The sequence below is a fragment of the Pinus tabuliformis genome, chromosome Q (assembly GCF_031772625.1).
Source record: "Pinus tabuliformis cultivar Carrire ecotype Pingquan chromosome Q, CPIR1, whole genome shotgun sequence".
NCBI lineage: Eukaryota > Viridiplantae > Streptophyta > Pinopsida > Pinales > Pinaceae > Pinus > Pinus tabuliformis.
The window spans coordinates 575,719,011-575,742,390 of NC_142296.1; the positions used below are offsets into that span (position 1 = coordinate 575,719,011).

General features: G+C 38.1%; 1 protein-coding gene and 1 pseudogene across 1 annotated transcript; one reads left to right on the forward strand and one right to left on the reverse strand.

Annotated features, from left to right (window-relative positions):
* The window catches only part of LOC149220748 (tropinone reductase-like 1), a 240,856-nt pseudogene that overhangs the window by 129,689 nt on the left and 87,787 nt on the right, over positions 1 to 23,380 (reverse strand).
* LOC149220751 (GTP-binding nuclear protein Ran1B-like) lies at positions 3,146 to 5,070 on the forward strand. The gene is made up of 6 exons (XM_089383659.1): positions 3,146 to 3,253; positions 3,344 to 3,411; positions 4,178 to 4,267; positions 4,377 to 4,556; positions 4,646 to 4,723; positions 4,831 to 5,070. Coding segments are annotated over exons 1-6 (525 nt in total). The 3' UTR covers positions 4,832 to 5,070.

A 23,380-nucleotide genomic window follows, 5' to 3' on the forward strand; every position in this document is an offset into this window, starting at 1 on the left:
GAGTGTTCACAAATATAAGGTGACTTATGGAGTAAATATAAAAAAATGTTTTATTTGTTTACCATACCTCTCGTTTATTTATATTTTTATTAATTTACCATACCTCTTTTACAAATATGGTATTTGGCCCATAGGATTCACTTAAATAAAATCTCTTTCTTGAGCCTTCATAAATAGAACGAGGATTATGGACTAAATATAAAAAGAGGTTTTATTTATTTACGATACGTCTAGTTTATTTATATTTTTATTTATTTACCATACCTTTTGAGTAAGTATAAAATGACATTTTATTTATTTACCATACCGCCACTTTACTTATATTTTTATTTGTTTACACCCTTACATGTATATAAGGTGACTTATGGAGTAAATATAAAAAATGTTTTATTTATTTACCATACCTCTCATTTATTTATATTTTTATTAATTTACCATACCTCTTTTATAAATATGGTATTTGGCCCATAGGATTCACTTAAATAAAACCTATTCTTGAAAATGGGCGAATGGATTCACTTAAATAAAACCTATTCTTGAAAATGGGCGAATGGAAGGTTGTAAGTCCTAATTTCAAGGGCTAAATTTACCTTTTTTACCCTCTCCCTTAAAATAAGGTGGGCTATTTGAGGTGATTTGTAAAAATGTACTATGATACAAAATATTCGCCCATTAAAAATTTAAAACCCCTTAATTTCGCCAAAGGGTGAACATTCGCCCCTAAAATTATCCTTGATGCAAGACCATAGCAAACATAGATGTAGAAATTGTAAAAGCACACCGTATTATTGTTTCTGCCCTCATGCATTCAAGATTTGATCACCAAAACAATAAGACCACAATGGCCAACCCACAACTTATCTCAAGGCATGCAGCATTGCGTTTAGAGTAATAGGTTTTTAGTTTTACCGTTTACAAGGGGTTGATATAGGTGCACCCAGTGGACAGTTAGAAAAATGTCCATATTCATTTGAATATTTTCAAGATTACAATGACCGTAGGGCTCACTAGAGGGGTCTTCCATGGTAGATAGTCCATGCCATGCTAGAATATGGACTCCTAAAAGGTGTGAACCCTGAGTTTAACCAATATAAATTCCAAATCATATAAGAAAATTCTTATTGGGCACAACATTCTTAACATTCTTTGCAATCACAGCACCTATGAAACCTGGTATCCAAAAACAGCATAATAAAACAGAGGAGAAAAAATATGGCTATCCAGATTGATATCAGGTAGCTTTTTATTTCGCATCTAGAGGGTACCTTAAACTTCTATTTTAAAAAAAATCTCACTTACATTGGATGTTTTCTTGATTTGCCCATTTTGTTATCCAATGCTTCTCGTCTCAAATCCCTCACTTTTTAGTCTGGTTGGTTCTTTCAGATTAATGCTTCTGCTTCTCTGTTTCAGCTTTAATGCTTCACCTGCTGCTTCTTTGTCTAGGGTATACCTGTTTGTATTCTTTATTTTTGTTCCTAGTCATTTCTGCATCTAGGAGATGGCTTCAGCACTCCCTCATTGCCACTATGACATGATGTACTTTCTATCCCATTAACTATTTTGGTCATCTTTTTTTTCGCATGCTTTGTAATACTAAGTACTTTTCCTGTCTATCAGCGGAAATCATGAAGTTCGATGCGTGCAAAGGAGTATGCTTCTGGATACCCTTGCAAAAGAATTGGCTCCAGGAACGATCAGATTCAATGCTAAAGTTGTTTCCATTCAACAGTCTATAGATTCTTCTTTAACTATAGTAAAACTGGGAGATGGAACGCTTATCAAATCTAAGGTAGCATCTTAAATCCAAACTTCTGACTCCCATTTGAAGTAGTAAAACTTGGGCGTAATTCTGACAAATTACCTAGCAGTTACGCTACAATAAGCCTTCTGAAGCTGAAGCAGAATAATTACATATGCTTGGAATGTAACAATGTAACAGAGTGCTGAGCCCCTCTAGAGACATCCTTCTATAGACTTTGATTCTCAAATGATATTTGAGGCATCCCTGTTCTCCTATGTTTTTTACCTGTTTTCTATGGAATGGGGATGAGAACAAGAATGCCACAAATATCATTTGATGCATCTCCAGTTTTGTGGGAATGGCTCATTGGATGTTGTTGGGACATCCCCTACATGAAGGGACCATTCTTAGGATATTCCCAGCAAGAAAGGCACTAGTCTGCCATTCCTGAAATTTGGTTCTATGTTGGAGCCATTGGTGAAATTCATTTGCTTGCCAATTCTTGCTGGAAGATAGAGTCATTAACCTTTGGCCCATTACAATGTCAACCTACAAAGACAATTAAAGCATTGGATAAAGATGCACCCTTTATACTACAACAAACCTTTCATAGGTTGTTTGAGACAAATAAAATGCAAGCTGAGTTGAGTTCACTGTTATATATCCATAAATAGAAGTTCCTCCTCAACTGTACATTGTATATATTATAACCACTGACATAATGATGGCATGATCTGGTGAGAAGCCTTCATTAACTGAATTACATTATGTTATATGGAATTGTCTTGATTTACTATTGAGTACTCACATGTCTGTTTAAGGTTAAAAAATTAGTAAACTGCATTCAAATGCATGCTAGTCACATTATTTTCTACTAGACAATTATATTACAGATAAGTAGGCATTGTGCTACTGGATAATTGTTCAACTTATAAATAATTACATGTAACCAGAAAATTTGGTTTCTCTAGTAGAGAACTATTTAGCAGAAAATGAAAATAGATTGCTAGTCTTTGCTTTCAGCTAGGACTAACATCCTTTGAGTTTTCTTCAATCTTCAAGACAAACTATTTCCACTGCTAAAACTTAAATAGATATAAGCTAGAGGGTAGGCAATATTTAGCTGGCAAGAGGCCAAGACTACTTTATGTAACCCAAATTATAATCATGAACAACTATAGCTTTTATTGAAACACTTGCATATAGGAAATGAAGCACATAAAGTTCCATCGTAAGTTGCACATATACATAATCAAAATGTTTGCTATTAAATAATTTAAGAATCAATACACATTTTAGCCTAGGAGACCATGACCATATACAATGATGAGAATAGAAAAATTATTTCCCAACTTAATATTCAACCTCAGTTTGATTTTCTTGTTTATAATCCAGGAAACCATGGTAAGAAGGCGTGTAGATCCAGAGGAGGAGCTCAGAATGATGGCTCAGGAACTCTGTGGTTATGTGGAAGCTTTTCTGAATAGTTTTGTTGCAAATGTTCCCAAAGTAAGACATCCATGTGGATGAGCACACAATACAACCATACAGAATCTCAGTGTTTATTCAGTCCATGATACTTGAATTGATGATTTGCAGGCTGTGGTGCTTTGTCAAGTTGAGAAAGCCAAGGATGAAATGCTGACCCAACTTTATAGCTCAGTCAGGTAAGGTTTAATGACAAAATGTGGTTAAGGTACGTCAATAATTAGTTTGATTATTTTCCCATTTCTGTATTTTGCCAGACTGATTTTGATTTTCACTTGAAATCAGGTCTCTTGGGACTTTACGAAAGTAGTGTTTTTTTTCATCCTCTGCAGGTGTAGTAGACACCTATTGATTAGAGCACAGTAGATTTGAGCTTTTGGGGTGCCTTTTCAACTTTTTGTTTAAAAAGGTCCTACATGGATTTAAACTTGGATCAATCCCAAGAGAACTTTTGACTTATCAATTCTATTTTCCCGTGTTGATATGTATGTAGTGTGGGCTCAATAGCAACACCTTTTAACCTCAATATCAATGACAATGGAGCAACTATGAGCCCTTTTTTGGTTCCTTTTTATCAGCACTCTGTTTTACTCATTTATGTCTCTTTATTTTGAATTTTAATTTAATTTAATTTTGAATTTATAGACAGACTATGTTATTGGTTGTTTTGATCAATACTGGTTTGCTTTTCCTACTTCTGTTGGCATTTTCCTCATTGAATTGGCGAGGGTTCTGTATTTTTCCACTTATATTTATTTGAATTTTAATTTAGTTTAATTTTGAATTTATAGACAGACTCTGTTATTGGTTGTTTTGATCAATACTAGTTTGCTTTTCCTGTTTCTGTTGGCATTTTCCTGATTGAATTGGCGAGGGTTCCATGTTTTTCCACTTCTATTTATTTGTTTCCTTCTTATTTACTAATTGGGATTTTGTTTGTTGCAGTATTCATGGGCAATGTGAAGTTATCATGTTTGATGTTACTGCACGATTGACTTACAAGAATGTCCCAACGTGGCACAGAGATCTTTGCAGGTATCTCTTTTGCAGAGGGGTTGGATCTCTAAGTAGAAATGAAGGTTCCTTAATTGTGTGGTGGCACAACTGCCTGAACCGATTAGCTAAATATCTTTTTGAATTTCAGGGTGTGTGAGAACATTCCTATTGTTCTTTGTGGAAACAAGGTTGATGTGAAGAATAGGCAAGTGAAAGCTAAGCAAGTTACTTTTCATAGAAAGAAGACTCTTCAGTACTATGAGATATCTTCAAAAAGTAACTACAACTTTGAGAAGCCATTCCTGTACTTGGCACGGAAGCTCTCAGGGTGAGCCTTTAATCTAGTTTCTGATGCTCCCTAATATGAATGTTATATTAAAAAATTTGCATTGATTCTATAATGGGTTATTTTTATAGGGATCCAAACCTTCATTTTGTGGAGTCACCTACTCTTGCTCCTCCTGAGGTTCAAATAGACCTTGCAACCCAACAGTAGTAAGTAGAATGCTATTTTCTTATTAATTTTTGTTAACTTTTATTGAAATAATTTGTTCCATTTCTAAAAGATTGAAAATTTGGCTTACAATCTTTTATGTTGTCAGGTACGAGGTAGAACTTGTAGCAGCTACGGCCCAACCCCTTTTAGATGACGATGAGGATGCTTTTGAATAGCTTTGTTAAGATGCTTTTGCATATTTAGGGATTGGTGGATTCAATTAGTTTTGTATCATTGGAGTTTGCTCTTGAGTTCCGACATTTAATTCTGATTTGTATTTGGGGCTTAGAATAGCATTATCGCATCTCTCTATATGTGATTTGGGTACTGTGCATATGTTTCCATCGGTGGAGTTGACTAAGCTATCTTAGTTCAACTCCATTATAGAGCTATTTTTATATGCTAAGACAGTTTTTTCCATTATATACTCTTGCACATTTTGCACAAGAACTTTTTGTACTCTTCAAATATTTCAAGAATGCTCAAGTTCATTTCATTGTGTACTATTGGGGGAAATGCTAGTTGTGATGATTGTTGCTTGTAATATATTATGGCTTGTTAAAACTTTCTTTGAAAATTATAGCTATGTCTAAGGATTTATTTTAACTCTGAAATTGGTTTACATAGTTGATAATTGTGGCTATCAAGCTTGCCTCGGTATTCTTGTGGGCATGTTGTCTGTCAAACACATAAAGGTATCACCATTTCATTAATTGGGCTCTCAATTGATTTCTGCATAAAGATTCACATTGTCTAAATCTAAAGTTGTTTCCATTCAACAGTCTACATATTCTTCTTTAACTATAGTAAAACTGGGAGATGGAACGCTTATCAAAGCTAAGGTAGCATCTTAAATCCAAACTTCTGACTCCCATTTGAAGTAGTAAAACTTGGGCGTAAATTTAGTAATGAATTGAATCCCCTCTTGCTAAACAAAGGTAATATTAATAACCCATATGTGCTGGTTTCTATCAGACAGGAATTTCTGTGGTGGTTTCTCTCATACACGAGTACTATTTGTGAACTTTGAATGTGAAACTACTTTGAAAGAACATTCAAAATGATTTTATTTATTTATTTTAAAATAATTTTTTATATTGTCTCTAGAGAGACAATAGTTTGAATTATGGACATATAGTCTCTATAGAGACAATATGTTTTTAATCTCAGGTATTGTCTCTAAAAAGACAAAAATACAATTGTCTCTAAAGAGACACAAATTAAGTTGTCTCTAGAGAGACAAATGAAATTGTCTCTAGAGAGACAAATAAAATTGTCTCTTAATAGAAAATAATTCTTGTCTTTATAGAGACAATAATAATATGTGTTCTATATTGTCTTTATAGAGACAAATTTTTGAGACATTATATTTTGCCACACGCGCTTAGAGACAATATTTAAGACAATACACAAGTTTCATTTTGCATTAAGTTAAGACAATTGATTCAAATATTGTCTTAAAACCCCCCTACATGTAGTGGTGATCTGTTTCCTTTGAAACATCGCAGTGGAAATAGCAGGCATTCGGAGCGAGGGATTTAACCAAACAATTTCCAAGGTCGTCTTGAATGTCTACAATTACTACTCGTGCTCCATTCTCCATGAATAACTTGGCGCTTTCCTCTCCTATTCCGCTAGCTCCTCCTGTGATCACAGCGACCTTGCCCTCCAACCTCAAATATCAAATCCAACAAAAGCCGCCATCAGAGTTATTCTTTGTTACCAATAAATAAGTATCGCCATGAAATTTCAGTGAAGAATTACCTCATATTGTCTGCTGCCTGTGCAAAGCACAATGGTGGATATACAGAATTTGGACGGGGCAAACAACAAATTTGTAGTGTCTTCATCATCGTGGCATGTCCATGAGTCTCCACCAACCCACTTTACTTTTCTGGCCATCTATGAGAACCTTCAAGCACTAGCTTCTGTAGTAGATAATACCTACTTTACTGTTCTGACGATCTATGAGAAACTTCATGCACTACTTCTGCACTAGGCATTATAAAAGTCTTATAGTGCATGTATTAAATTCTCATCAAAGGCATCACCTTGGCTGATCGCTACCGACTTCTACCTCTGGTGGTGGAAGGAGATTCGGAGATTGTCATTAAGATGACGTGAAAACTCCAGAATGGCACCCAGGTGGACAAGATAACCCCCAGCTGGATGCTCTCGGCAATCCTGAAGGACCTACAAGGCCACCTTAGCAACATTCAAGGTGCCACCTGTTAGCCTCCTATTGCAATAGGTTTCATATTTCATGATTGACTGTTTTACATGCCAAATATGTCATCTTTTCATGCTGCAAGGTTCCATATTTTCAAGAAGTTCCATTTTGAAAAATCATACCATTTTTGAAGAGTTTTACAGTTAAGGGAAAGCCAAACAGCTTAATCTTGGCTTCCCTAGGTTTAAATTGCTTGTTTTAGAAGATAGAGAATGAATATCTGTCCAAACAGCTTAAGCTTGGCAGATCAGTAGCTAGGTAGAGAAATGAAGGAGCCCAACTACTTAATCTGGGCCCTTGGAAGAGATAATGGTTGATTTTAGATAGGAGGGCAGTTAAAAGAAAAGAAGATAATCAGGGTCTGCAAGTCTAAGTGCACCCAATCAAATGGAAGAAAAAATGCTAGGTAAGTAGGCTGGGTAAGTAGTTTTGTGGTTGAAGAATCAAGCTATGTGATCCATTTCATGTTTTCAAGTGTTATATCTATTCAGATCACAATTATGAGGCAGTTTTTCATTTGGAGGAGCTCAAGCGAGGCATGTCTAACTCCCCCTTCTTCTTATTCCCCAAATCATTCACTAACCTCCCAAAAGAGGTCAAGATCTGCTTGATATCTCTTAAGTTTCATCATTTGTCGTATCATTGGCCTAAGTAAAGGTTTCGTTTGCTTAGGAGTACTCTTACTCACTCTATAAGTCATTTTTCCCTTTCAAGTGGCCTAAGATCTCTAAACTTAGCGCTTTCTTGTCATTTTCATATTAACTTCTAAAATTATTATGTAAATCCCTATCTATTTCCCCTTCCCCTTACTAAAAAGCACTAAATAGCTCCCCTATGTACATATTCCTATCCCCTGGCACTATAGCCCTATAACATCAGTTTGGGGAAATGCTAAGCTCATTTGGGGCTTGGCATTAGCCTTTCCGCGTTCGAACCTGGGATTGATTTAGCATTTGGTTAAATCAATAACCATACCCCCCCCCCTCTCTCACACATAAACCTTATAGCAGTATCCCCCACGTATACATTTTATTTGGGATTAATTTGATATTCGGTCAAATTAATAACCATCGGCACCCTCATAAAACCCATATAACCCACAAACCCAAAGTTTTTGAACCCCCGCCACATAAATAAATCAATGTAATATAGTGGGCCTCCATATGTTAACAACCCACCAGCTCCGTGCTCCGCCAGCCCTCCGATCCGCCCTCCCAGATCCAACGGCCCTCGACGATTTCGAAGCCACCCTGATGTCCGACGGTCAGCTTCCGATAGGCTAGCGGTTTCTCCACCGTACCAAAGATGCGTGTCTCCACGCGATTGCATTAGAGCCCCTCTGGCAAATACCGCCCCCGTATAGAAGGTGGTCCGATAAAACCACAAACCGCCTTCTGCCTCTCTCCCCTGGTGACAGCGCTACGTCACCTCCGCGTTAGCCCGCCACTGCTACGCGTCACTGCCACCGCATCTGCCTCCGTCCTTACCCCACCACTGTATCCTATGCCACATCACCCTGCCGTACCGGGACCCGCCGCTGACGTCATGCTAACATCATCACAGAAAAGGCGCAAAGGGAAAAAATCGCAGCAAAGGATGCTCGGAATGAGAAACATAGGCAGTTTTCATCACTAAGAAAAATTTCTGAAAATGGAGAGCTTCCTTGCTCGGCTACCTACAAAACCCAAAAAATTCGCGGGAGGCAACGCTGGAAATAGAGAACTAAAGAAAGGACAACACAGGTTGCATTCCTCTGCCATTATTTGACAGGATTTCTTCATGTATGTTCATATTCAATCGGCCAGCGCCGATAGCATTCTAGAGGCCACGAAAAGCATTTGCAATAGTTACTTTTGCCTTGAAAGGGCAGAAAAGGGGCGATTTGACAGTTTCTAGCATATCCAGGGAGAGAAAGTGGCCCAATTCAAGTGTTAAAGAGTATCAGAGGAAAGATAAAACCAAGATTAAATTAAAGAGTATCAGTGAAGCGGTAAAGAGTATCAGATCGACAATATCAAAGCAGGTGAACATTAAAGGCCTCCATCCAAGTGAAAGAAGCAGTAAAGGCCATTCAAAGCTTATCAGATCGAGATTAGTGCACATTAAAGCCACCTAAAAGCAGCAGAACCGCCTAAGAGGTACAGATAAAAGACAAGGCACAGTTATTGCAGAAACACTGCACTGAGCCACCAAGGACACCATATTAACTCATTTTGATGCAGCTGCCTCCAGCGCAGCTCAAATAAATATCTTCTTGCATTAATTTTAGGACAAGATTAGGTTAAAGAACTCATTTCCCTCAGATCTGTTTAAGATCTGCTGTAATAGATATTTTTGGATATTTTCTCTATATAAACCACCCTAATTCATTGTTTAAAGGGTTGGTTGGTTGATAATCCTCATTCTAGACTTGCGTTGTACATTTTGAGATCTCTATAATCAAAGACTGCTGGAATGATTTGGATGAAGAATTGACTGTTGTGTTATTAATGTCTAAAGAGTGACTGTGGAATTCCTGTGCTACTACATGGCTCAATAAGTGTTTTCTTACCTCTGTTTGCAGTTTATATATGTTCACGCCACCATCTAAATAGCAAGAAAGAAGAATAGCTTAGGTTTTGTTTGACTGCACTCTATGCTCAGTTCTTGTTATTTCTATATGTTTTCTTCAGAAACGGTTATGAATATGCATACTTAAATGATCATGTTTACCCTGTTCTTTCACATATGACTGTTATTTAGGAATTCTTGACTGCTCCTAGACAAACTTTCATTCACCTTCCCTCTCTGTCAGCTAATGAAAGATTCTTAGTTGCCTTTCATCTCTGACCTTCATTCCATCTTAATTCCAGCTTCATATTGTTCTATGTGTAGCTATCCTGCTCCGTATTCCTCTTGTGACAAAGAAAACGCAACAACAAGCCCTAATCCATGACTCCATGCCCAATGGTTTGAACTTCTCACTCTATGCATCCCAACTCTGCTTGAAAACATCATCCTTCCCACCAAAATCAAAACAAAACCCATGTACACCATAACTAGCCTAAAATCAACCCAAAACAAAGTTAAATCTTAAAGAGAGAGTCCTCTCTGACTGCAGGTAGGCTAGGACCTGCAGCCCAAAGATTGGTTTGTGGTTACCTCGGCCGTATCCCTTAAGGAGCCAAGGGACAACCTGAGTGATAACATCATTGGCAACTCCAATGGGGACCTTATTCAAAAAATTCCAAAAAAACAAGTTAGAAGCTGGCTCCCAAGAAGAAAACACATAATACTAGGTCAAATCCAGACCCAAATCCACCAGCTGTTTTTGAAAATCCCAATTTAATCTCTAGAAACCTTAGCAAACAAAAACAAGAAGAGTTTGCTGATTCTAGTCCTGAAACAGTTCAGCCAAGCTATTTTCCAACCCCTGTTAAAATTTTGTTTCGTTCAACCCCTACTTCCCCTTGTTCGTCATCCACCTCTCCAAGCACCTTTTCCACACCTCCATTCACTATGCATACTACCACTACAACCACTGTTATTACAACTCTTCCAGCTGTTCCAGTCATTCCACGTATCCCGGTAAATATGGCTAACAGATATGCACCTTTACAGTTACCTGCAAATCCACGGGCTATGCCTCAGGATTATCAAACCAAAATCACATACTTTGAAGGTACTGGTTCTGGCACAACCCTGCAACATACCAAGAAAATGCAGGACTATTTTGAGAGTTATGAAATAGATGATGATAGTGTAAGAATGAATATTTTTGTCCAAAGTTTAACAGGAGATGCAAGGCCTTGGTTTAGAGCTCTTCCTGCAAATTTCATAGCTGACCTAGAGGCCCTTTACCAAACATTTCTTAACAGATGGGAGAAGAAGAAGGACCCTCTGCACATATTATCCGAGTATGACACTATCAAAAGAGGCCCTCAAGAAGCTGTCTTAGACTATTGTGCGAGGTTTAACAATGTTTACAACGCTATTCCACAAAACCTTAGACCTCCACCTGATCTTGCTTTATACAAATCCCCTGATGGATTTGATTCATACATGGCTTATCAGTTAAGAGAAAGAGACCCTCAAACCTTAGCCGACATGCAGAATGTAGCTGTTAGTGTGGAGGCAAATTTGATTGCCAAGCGAAATAGAGCAAGAGCTGAGAGAAGAACCACTTTTAAGGATGAACCTTCAGCCTTTGAGCAAAAATTGGACAAAATCATCAAATGTATGGACAGCTTTGAAAATAGAATGGGAACTATTGAAAGAAAAGCCTCATGGGAAGGACAACAAAACAATCCTATCAGAAATCCAAACTTTAGAAAAAATCAAAACCCAAACGTTGGAAGGGCAAGTCCTGACCATGATATAAGACCTCCTTTTCATGAAAACTATGCTGAAGCATCCACATCTAGTGAGCAGATAGAGGACACTCACATAAACTTTATGGGTTTGAAGAGTGAACAACAAGTATTTCTAACCCAAGAAGACCAAGATGACCATGATACAAATCAATTTCAGACCAAGTCTGGAGAGTCATTTGACTTCAAACAAGGCTATGATTCAGCTGTCTACGAAGTCCATAAATAATACAAATTGAGAACAAGAACCACTGATGTGTCTGATCCCATCAAGCCAAAGGATGCCAAGCAGCCTAAGAAAGTAAAAGACAAAGCCGCTATCTCAGAACCTGCTGATAAGACAGACCCAAAATTAAAAGAAGTGACCATAGAGGATGTATCTGACATGCAACCCTATAATAACCAGCCTTTTGTATCCTTTCCCTCAAAAGACAATGTAAACAACACTCCTCAAAGCCTTCCCAAAACAGAACAATCTCAAGAAATCACTGATAACCAAGGGAAGATCACTGAAGATACAATTGAAAAGGGAAAATCTGCCAGTCACAATACTAAAACACAGTCAGAAAAACCTTTTGATTTAGAAAAAGAAATTGGTAAATTAAAGATATCTATTCCTCTCTCTGAGCTTACCAAACATGATGTGTACAAACAACAAATCAAAAGATCACTGCAAATGCCAGAGAACAGGGACGATGTTAATGTCTTAGATAATCAACCTGAATTACTTTCTGGTCCTGAAGTCAATGGTAAATCAGGACATGGAGCTGTTCTACCCTTTTATGTCAGTTTGCACATTCATGATAAAGTGTTGCACAATGCTATGTTTGATTCAGGTGCTTCACACAATCTAATGCCCAAAGCTGTAATGGAGAAGCTAAACCTTGATGTCACTAGACCCTACAAAGACTTATTCTCATTTGATTCTAGTCAGGTCAGGTGTTTAGGCTTGATCAAAGACCTTTGTGTGTCTTTAGTCGAATTTCCCAACAAAACGATCCTAATGGACGTGGTGGTTGCTGACATTCCACCAAAGTATGGCATGCTCTTATCAAGATCTTGGGGAGCAAAACTCCAAGGATCTCTCCAACTAGACCTCTCATATGCCACTATTTCAGTCTTTGGGCAACCAAAGAGACTGTATAGAGAAACACTGATGAAGTATGTGGTAAGTAGTGAGGAAAAACCCCAAAACTTTCCCATTTACTCAATCCATTCTGATATGGATTCCTTTATATTGTTCAATGATGATAGCTGCCCTCCCACTGATGAGAAGCCTTTGCCTTTAGAACAAGAAACATGCATCAATCAAGAGTCGGTTGCCCATACCCGTGAAACTGTTAAAACAATTAGTGCAACTAGCATACTAGAAGAACCACATGAAGCACAAAACCTAGGTCCGCCTAATCCTAAAATGACTGAAACTCTTAATACTAACCACAAGCAAGAAATCACATGGTATTTAGAGTTTGATGGTTCTGTTAATAAGCTCGGAGCAGGGGCGGGAATATGGATTCACAATACACATAACAGCCATGCAGAGGGTCATGCTTACAGACTAAACTTCAAATGCACCAACAACATGGCAGAGTATGAGGCTCTCCTTTTAGGCATTAAAATGCTCAAAGCTCTAGGAGCTGCAAAAGTGTCCATTCTAGGTGACTCTGATTTGATCATTCAACAGATGAAAGGTAACTTTTGTGGGGTCGTTAATATGCCATGATTATTGTCACTTGTGAACGTTTATTCCACCCATTTCCACCATTCTTCATCATGTCATTTATTATAATTTATCATTTAAATCCATTTTATAAATGATTTATGCTCTCATGGATGAATATTATTTATTCTCTTTTATTTTTAATAAATTGATTATTATGCATTATTTTACCAATGATAGTTCTAATAAGTTGGTTGTAACCTTATCTACCATTTTTAGCCTCCAAAGTAACTTCCAGATTGAAGATTTGATTTTTAAGTCAGCCAACTCAGAAATTCGCTGGTTTAAGGAGTGACAGTTTTGCGGTTAATATTCTGAACAAATGAAGACGAATTTGGAAAATCCGGAACATGGGTTTTGTCCAGAACGGGCCCAATTATCTTCATAAAGAACAGTTTGCCCAAATTCGGCTTGTACAGGGAGAAACACAGGGTTCTTTGAGCACGATTTTCTGAGATTTGCTGTTGCGGCCGCCCTCCAAATCTTAGCTGCAAACCTAAATCCGCCTTGTTCTTGTTGATCAATGGGTTAGAATCAACCTAAATTTGTAAGAGAAATCATGATTGTAATTATCCATGCTCTGATCTTCTTTATTTAAATGAAACCCAAGATCAGAGACGGGAGGGGGGAGGACGATTGTATTTCTACTTTCTGTTTACGGGCTGCACAGTTGGTTAAACTCAGACTATCGAGTCTCTTTGAGACTTAGTTTTGTTGTACTATCATTGATGCGTTGATATAATATATTTGGTGCTACTTTCTTCCTGCATCTGAAGTAAGTTACGGCGGTGCCATTGGAAGCTACGGGCCCGGCTCCAACGGACACTCGCTGATTGTATCATTACAGTTTGGCTTTGTGTGGTTTGTTTATTATTCTCAATAATCTGATATACTTACATGCTGTTCCATACTCGTTCATCAGTAGTTTTCCTTTTGTAAATCTTTGTAACAAGTTTACATCATATTTCCAGAATTAATCATATAACATTGTTCTAAGTTGTTCACTTCCGTTACAGAATTTATAAGTGGAATGTTTCAGCTACATATGGTTGGAGTAATGGACTACTGGTGATCATTTCAGATTATGTATATATATGATTGACGTTTCCTGTTTATGATGATTTGATGTTCCCTTTGATTAAACTGTCTATTTGTACAAAAGATTGCTCTTTCTTTGTATATAAGTTGATGCCAAGAATTGAGAGTGTTGAACTCGCGAGACTTAGTTTCTTTCTTGCTGTTTCATTTTACTACTGTCCATTTCATTTCATGCTGCTTTTTGCCATTTCCTTTTTCTTGCATTTATTGCTTTGGTGTGAGAGGAGGATCAAGGCTGTCGTGAGACACAGCAGACGCTATTATGCTCCCAGAACCATGATCCATACTCTAATTCTTTTTTCATCGATTTCTAGAGGACTGAGTTATTGCTACCATATCCTTGATTGATGGTTGTTTGAATGAATGATTTAGTTTAGAACATTTCAGTTTCTTGCTGTCCCAATTAGATTTCTTTTTCAAGCATTCATTTACTTGTGGGTTTTAAGCACTATATTGCAAAACATTACTCTTAAGTAAATAGCCGCCTCAGACAGAGTACACTCTTGAAATAAAAAGTCGTCCCTGGGTTGATAATTAATGTGAGGTAATTAGGGGTTTAAAAGACACCTTTTTATCGCTCCACAACTTTGTTACTAATGACAATAGGCTAAGAGCTTATAGGTCTGCTACCATAGAAATACTCAATTTCTTCACCGAATCCAACTTGCTAAGATTTCTAGAAGCCATAACATGCATGCTCATAGTCTAGCTACTTTTGCTAGCACTTGCAAGCTGCCCTTTGAGCCCAACCACCACTTTACTGCTGAGATAAAGCACAGGCCTGCTGTCCCTAACAATATCAAAGATTGGCAAGTGTTTGAGGATGATGCTCAAATCAACAATTTTCTTACCTTACAACAAGAATTCTCAAGCTCAAACATTGATGATGATGCCATGGATGACCCACAACAACGAGAGAGCCAAAATGAGCAAACTATAACAGCTGAAGCAGCAAATCAAATGCTGCACCCAACCATTTTTTATGAGAAAAGCATGCAAGAGCTGAAGCAAGTGCATTTAGATGAAATAGCTGAAGCAGAGGCCGAAGTGATTGATTTAAAAGACAATTTTCTACCTGCTGGCCTCACTCCATTAGAAGACATATTTGATTTAAACGATGTCCCCAAAAAGCCAAAGATGCAGCCCTTAAACGCTGTTGTGGAAGACTGTAATATTGGGACAGCAGAGAAGCCCAAAATGATTAAACTGTCCAAGTCTTTGCCTCTCGATCAAAAACCAAAATATGTTGATTTATTTAAAGAGTTTCAAGATGTACTTGCCTAGAGTTATGAGGACCTTAAGTCCTATGACACCTCAGTTATTCAACATACCATCCCTTTAAAGCCAAATCAAAAGCCCTTCAAACAGAAACTAAGGAGAATCAATGCTGTGCTTCTCCCTTTGATTGAGAAATAAGTGAAAAGAATGTTTGAGGCCGGTATCATAGCACCTATTAGATTTTCAGAATGGGTATCCAATCTTGTTCCCACAAGGAAGAAAACAGGGGAGATTAGACTATGTGTGGACTTAAGAAATCTGAACCAAGTCTCCCTTAAAGATCACTACCCACTGCCAAAAATGGACCACATTCTACAAAGAGTAGTGGGGTCTTCAAGAATTTCTTTGCTAGATGGCTTTTCAGGTTTTAATCAAATACTTGTTCACCCAGATGACCAAGACAAGACAGCCTTTACAACATCGTGGGGAACCTTTAAATATGTGAAAATTCCTTTTAGACTAAAAAATGCAGGTGCTACCTTTCAAAGGGCCATGGACATTGCATTTGACAAGGAAATCCATGATTTCCTAGTGGTTTACCTTGATGACCTTACTCCTTTCTCAAAATATGATCAAGAGCACCTAAAACATTTGAGACAAGTGTTCCTAACCTGTAGGAAATATGCCATTTCCTTAAATCCTAAGAAATCTCTCTTCGGCCTAAAAGAAAGCAAATTGCTAGGCCATATCATTTCAAAAGATGGAATTAGAATATATCCGGGAAGAATCCAAGCCATTTTGCAAATCCCTTATCCGAGAAACATCAAAGAATTGCAAGCATTCCTAGGAAAGATCAATTTCCTAAGGAGATTTATCCCAAACTTGGTCGAGCTGATACAAATGCTAAATAAAATGTTAAAGAAGGATTCCAAGGTAAAATGGACTTTAGAGGCCAAGCAAGCCTTTGAGGGCATAAAATTTGCCTTAACTCAAGCCCCAGTCCTCACAAGTCCTCAATTTGATAAAGATTTCATCATTTTTTCATTTGCATCTGAACACACCATTGCTGCTGTCCTTTTGTAGAAAGATGATCAGGGAAATGAAAAGCCGATTGCATTTTTCAGCCGAACGCTTAGAGATGCACCCTTGAAGTACCAAATCATGGAGAAGCAAGCATATGCCCTTGTTAAAGCAATCAAAGATTTCAGAATTTACATTTTATATTCACATGTGATTGCTTATGTGCCAAATGTTGTTGTAAAAGATATATTAACTTAAGAGGGCATAGAAGGCAAAAGAGGCAAATGGATTGCCAATATCCTTGAGTATGACATTGAGATAAAACCCACCAAGCTGATAAAGGGACAAGGTTTAGCCAAACTGATGTCCGAAACCAATTTTCAAGCCTTAGACATTAATCAACTGGACAATGAACAGGAGCTGGCGACTCCACAGATCAGTGAAGCTTCTTTGCAATCCCCATGGTATGTTGATATATGTTATATATTGTTAAACCTATGTGCTCCTCTAGGGTTGTCCAGAACCAAAAAGAGATTTTTAAAGATGAAAGCATCAAAGTTTTGTGTCTTAGATAGTGCCCTGTTTTGGAAAAATCATGAAGGAATATTGCTGAATTGTCTAACTATGGATGAAACTGATAGTGTCATGAAATAATTTCATGCAGGGGACTGTGGAGGACATTTATATTGGAATTCCACTGTTGATAAGATACTAAGGGTTGGTTTCTATTGGCCCTCTCTATTTGCTGATGTGAGAAAGTTTGTTGTTTCGTGCCACAAATGCCAAATCTTTGAAGGCAAAAGAAAGCTTCTGCCCTTGCCCCTTAAGCCCATTTCAACTGAGAAGCCTTTTCAACAATGGGGTCTTGACTTCATTGGAGAAATCCATCCATCCTCTTCTAGCCAGCATAAGTGGATTTTAACAGCCACAGATTACTTTACCAAGTGGATTGAAGCCATCCCATGTAGGCAAGCCAATGACTCCACCATCATCCAATTCCTTGAAACCAACATTTTGTCCAGATTTGGTTGTCCTGAGAAGATCATTACAGATAACGCTGCTGCCTTCAAATCCAAGAAAATGATCAATTTTTGCCACAAATTCCACATTACCTTAGGTCACTCCACAGCCTATTACCCTAAAGGGAATGGCTTGGCCGAATCATCCAACAAGAGTCTGATTAACATGATTAAGAAAGTCTTGGAGGAGAACAAGAAGAACTAGCACAAAAAGCTTGTAAATGCCCTATGGGCAGACATATTGTCAACCAAGAGATCCATTGGGATGAGCCCATATGAGTTAGTCTATGGCATGGAGGCCAAGTTTCCCTCTTCTTTGGGAATCCCTGTTATCAAATTGCTGCAAGAGATTTAGGCAAAGCCAAATGATATCCAAAGAAGAATAAACCAAACCATCCATTTGCAGCAAATAAGAGAGCAAGTGTACGACAGAGCTCAGATTTTACAAGAGAAGCTCAAGAAAATGTTTGACAACAGAACCAAGGCTGAAGATTTCTACATAGGCAACAAAGTCTTAAGATGGGATTCAAGAAGAGAGGACAAAGGAAAGCATGGCAAGTTTGATTTCCTGTGGAAAGGCCCCTTTATTATTTCTGTTGTTCAAGGCAACAACACATATTTTCTGAAGAGTTTGGATGGCAGCACAGCTGAAGAAGGCCCTGTCAATGGCCGAATGCTAAAGCACTATCATGATCCCTTTTGTTGAATGCAACATAGCTCTGTATACTATCTGTACATTAATATTTGTATTTTCAGCACTTTTTCTTATAGCAGGCCAATAAGAGGGAACAATGCAGCAAATTTTGAAGGAAAGATCAAAGAAAGCTCTATTTCAGATCTATGTTTTTGAAATAATTACAAAGAAGTTCTCAAGCAGATTTCAATATGTTTACAAGCACCCAAAAGGCAAGAAGTAGAGCTGTAATGTTTCTGCAATTTAGCTCAAAAGGATACTGCATATCAGCTTATAAGAATTTAGTCGAAGGCATTGAAAAGAAGGAGAATTTTAGTTTATAGCAACAAGTGAAGATCAAGGCATTCTGACCTGCTGTTCTTGGCTTTTCATCTTGAAAAACCATCCCCAAGTGGAGCCACTGTTAGCCTCCTATTGCAATAGGTTTCATATTTCATGATTGACTGTTTTACATGCCAAATATGTCATCTTTTCATGCTGCAAGGTTCCAAATTTTCAAGTAGTTCCATTTTGAAAAATCATACCATTTTTGAAGATTTTTACAGTTAAGGGAAAGCCAAACAACTTAATCTTGGCTTCCCTAGGTTTAAATTGCTTGTTTTAGAAGATAGAGAATGAATATCTGTCCAAACAGCTTAAGCTTGGGAGATCAGTAGCTAGGTAGAGAAATGGAGCCCAACTGCTTAATCTGGGCCCTTGGAAGAGATAAGGGTTGATTTTAGATAGGAGGGTAGTTAAAAGAAAAGAAGATAATCCGGGTCTGCAAGTCTAAGTGCACCCAATCAAATGGAAGAAAAAATGCTAGGTAAGTAGGTTGGGTAAGTAGTTTTGTGGTTGAAGAATCAAGCTATGTGATCCATTTCATGTTTTCAAGTGTTATATCTATTCAGATCACAATTATGAGGCAGTTTTTCATTTGGAGGAGCTCAAGCGAGGCATGTCTAACTCCCTCTTCTTCTTCTTCCCCAAATCATTCACTAACCTCCCCAAAGAGGTCAAGATCTGCTTGATATCTCTTAAGTTTCATCATTTGTCGTATCATTGGCCTAAGTAAAGGTTTCCTTTGCTTAGGAGTACTCTTATTCACTCTATAAGTCATTTTTCCCTTTCAAGTGGCCTAAGATCTCTAAACTTAGTGCTTTCTTGTCATTTTCATATTAACTTCTAAAATTATTATGTAAATCCCTATCTATTTCCCCTTCCCCTTACTAAAAAGCACTAAATAGCTCCCCTATGTACATATTCCCATCCCCTGGCACTATAGCCCTATAACATCAGTTTGGGGAAATGCTAAGCTCATTTGGGGCTTGGCATTAACCTTTCCACATTCGAACCTGGGATTGATTTAGCATTTGGTTAAATCAATAACCATACCCCACCCCTCTCTCACACATAAACCTTATAGCACTATCCCCCACGCATACATTTTATTTGGGATTAATTTGATATTTGGTTAAATTAATAACCATCGGCGCCCTCATAAAACCCATATAACCCACAAACCCAAAGTTTTTGAACCCCCGCCACATAAATAAATCAATGTAATATAGCGGGCCCCCGTATGTTAACAGCCCACCAGCTCCGCGCTTCGTCAGCCCTCCGATCCATCCTCCCAGATCCAACGACCCTCAGCGATTTCAGAGCCACCCAGACGTCCGACGGTTAGCTTCTGATAGGCTAGCGGTTTCTCCACCGTACCAAAGACGCGTGTCTCCACGCGATTGCATCGGAGCCCCTCTGACAAATACCGCCCCCGTACAGAAGGCGGTCCGATAAAACCACAAACTGCCTTCTGCCTCTCTCCCCTGACGAGAGCGCTACGTCACCTCCGTGTCAGCCCGCCACTGCTACGTGTCACTGCCACCGCATCTGCCTCCGTCCCTACCCTGCCACTGTATCCTATGCCACGTCACCCTGCCGTACCGGGACCCGCCATTGATGTCATGCTGACGTCATCGCAGAAAATGCACAAAGGGCGAAAATCGCAGCAAAGGATGCCCGGAATGAGAAACAGAGGCAGTTTTCGATGCGCGATTAGCGCTTAGTGCTAATCGTGCATCGCTAAGAAAAATTGCTCAAAATGGAGAGCTTCCTTGCTCGGCTACCTGCAAAACCCAAAAATTTCGCGGGAGGCAACACTGGAAACAGAGAACTAAAGAAAGGACAGCACAGTTGCATTCCTCCGCCATTATTTGACAGGATTTCTTCATGTATGTTCATATTCAATCGGCCAGCGCCGATAGCATTCTAGAGGCCACAAAAAGCATTTGTAGCAGTTACTTTTGCCTTGAAAGGGCAGAAAAGGGGCGATTTGACAGTTTCAAGCATATCCAGGGAGAGAAAGTGGCCCGATTCAAGTGTTAAAGAGTATCAGACGAAAGATAAAACCCAGATTAAATTAAAGAGTATCAGTGAAGTGGAAAAGAGTATCAGATCGGCAATATCAAAGAAGGTGAACATTAAAGGCCTCCATCCAAGTCAAAGAAGTAGTAAAGGCCATTCAAAGCTTATCAGATCGAGATTAGTGCACATTAAAGGCACCTAAAAGCAGCAAAACCGCCTAAGAGGTACAGATAAAAGACAAGGCACAGTTATTGCAGAAACACTGCACCGAGCCACCAAGGACACCATATTAACTCATTTTGATGCAGCTGCCTCCAGCGCAGCTCAAATAAATATCTTCTTACATTAATTTCAGGACAAGATTAGGTTAAAGAACTCATTTCCCTCAGAGCTATTTAAGATCTGCTGTAATAGATATTTTTGGATTTTTCTCTATATAAACCACCCTAATTCATTGTTTAAAGGGTTGGTTGGTTGATAATCCTCATTCTAGACTTGCGCTGTACATTTTGAGAGCTCTATAATCAAAGACTGCTGGAATTCTTTGGATGAAGAACTGACTGTTGTGTTATTAATGGCTAAAGAGTGACTGTGGAATTCCTGTGCTACTACATGGCTCAATAAGTGTTTTCTTACCTCTGTTTGCAGTTTATATATGTTCATGCCACCATCTAAATAGCAAAAAAGAAGAATAGCTTAGGTTTTGTTTGACTGCACTCTATGCTCAGTTCTTGTTATTTCTATATGTTTTCTTCAGAAACGGTTATGAATATGCATACTTAAATGATCATGTTTACCCTGTTTCTTTCACATATGACTGTGATTTAGGAATTCTTGAATGCTCCTAGAAAAACTTTCATTCACGTTCCTCTCTGTCAGCTAATGAAAGATTCTTAGTTGCCTTTCATCTCTGACCTTCATTCCATCTTAATTCCAGCTTCATATTGTTCTATGTGTAGCTATCCTGCTCCGTATTCCTCTTGTGACCAAGAAAACGCAACAGCAAGCCCTAATCCATGACTCCATGCCCAATGGTTTGAACTTCTCACTCTATGCCTCCCAACTCTGTTTGAAAACATCATCCTTCCCACCAAAATCAAAACAAAACCCATGTACACCATAACTAGCCTAAAATCAACCCAAAACAAAGTCAAATCTTAAAGAGAGAGCCCTCTCTAACTGCAGGTAGGCTAAGACCTGCAGCCCAAAGATTGGCTTGTGGTTTCCTCGGCCGTATCCCTTAAGGAGACAAGGGACAACCTGAGTGATAACACCACCTTTCAAGTGGTTCGAAGAGTAACAAATAAGTTGGCTGACGCCATGGCCAACACTGGTGTTCAGTTCAATCTTGAAGATTATCACATCCTTTGGCAAGACCTGGAGGAGGGGGAACTCAAAGCTAAGTGCAATACCATAAACAATGCGGACCATCGAGCCATGTAAACATGCAGAGCATGACAGTCATGGTTTTTTTCTTTGATTCTTCTATGTATGCATCTATATCGATAATTCTACTGGATGTAAGTGTTCTATTAAAAAAAACAGAGACATAATATTTGATGGGTCTTTAGACTAGACCTGCACAACTTTATAAAGGCAGACATAGGGAGGTCCCTTCGACTCCCACTCTACATTATGTATTCTACCCTATTCTATTAATATAAAGTCCCACTTAACCTTCACCAAAAAAAGAGTCTCAACATTAAAAAAAATCTTGAGAAATGGGCCTTGATAAAAGCTTCATTTCTTTTTAGGTGGATAGTAGTCCTTATTTTAACTGTTTATTTTTTTTAGGTGCACGACACGATGTGACTGAAGTATAGTTTGTGAAAGTATATATCACATTGTAGTACAACACATCACATTTTTAATTAAAGAATAGTATAATGTTCTTCCAGCACAAAAATAAAATGAACATAGACCTTCACATTGAATTCAACTATTTGGATTATATATTTTTCGCTTTGGAGACTATTTAAGAAATTTAATTCATCATTTTCTTTAGTCAAGACACAAGAATGATAGAGAGTTATTTTTTAAAATATATATTTAGATAGAGAGGTAAATTTTAAGGTGAAATTAAATTATTTGATTTATGTTCAAATTATTTGAAAATATTTAATTGAGTTGTAATTATTTTTGGATTACAAGTTTGTTTTTTTTATTTTTTTTGACAGAAGTCTGTTTTAAAGGAAACATTCTCCTCTACTAATTAAATATCATGATATTTATCCAAAAAGTTTAGATATACTAATTTGCCAACCAATATAAATAAAAAATAGAAAACTAAAATAATATCCTATATTTTTATGGATTTTTTTGGGTAAACTAAGAGTTTCTGGACCTTAGCTTTTGCAGAGCAAAGAATAGCTAGGGTTGGAAGATTGCAGGTGTTGATCTCCATGGTAGGGCGAGGAGGAGGGAGCTCTACTCCCTCCTACAAGCAAGCGGTTACCAGCCGTGGTAAGAAGCCTATGGAAGAAGTCAGAAGAGACGACGAGGGGAAAGAGAGCAGGGGAGAAGACAAGGATGGAGACAAACACTGTGAGAATAAAAGCACAAAAGACAAGGAAGAAAATGACAAGGAAAAGGGAGCAAAAACCAAGGCACAGAAAGGACCCTGTAAGCCCAAATCTGAGGTTACACCAAGGGTGGTCCTGAATGATCCTACACTGCAGGCACACAGGGACCACATGTGAACTTATGCTATCATTTGTAAATTCATGGGATTATGGCCCACTGAAAAAGATTTACAGACATGGATTAAATACCATTGGAAACCAAAAGGGAGCATTGACCTACATCTGGGGTCAAAAGGATTCTTTACAGTGGTCTTCACTAATATTGAGGATAAAGACAGAGTGTTTGAAGGAGGGCCCTACTTCTATGCAGCTGTTGGCCTCTATATGAGGCCATGGATGATGAACTTTGTCCCGGAGTGGGAGACTTTCACATCTTTTCCGGT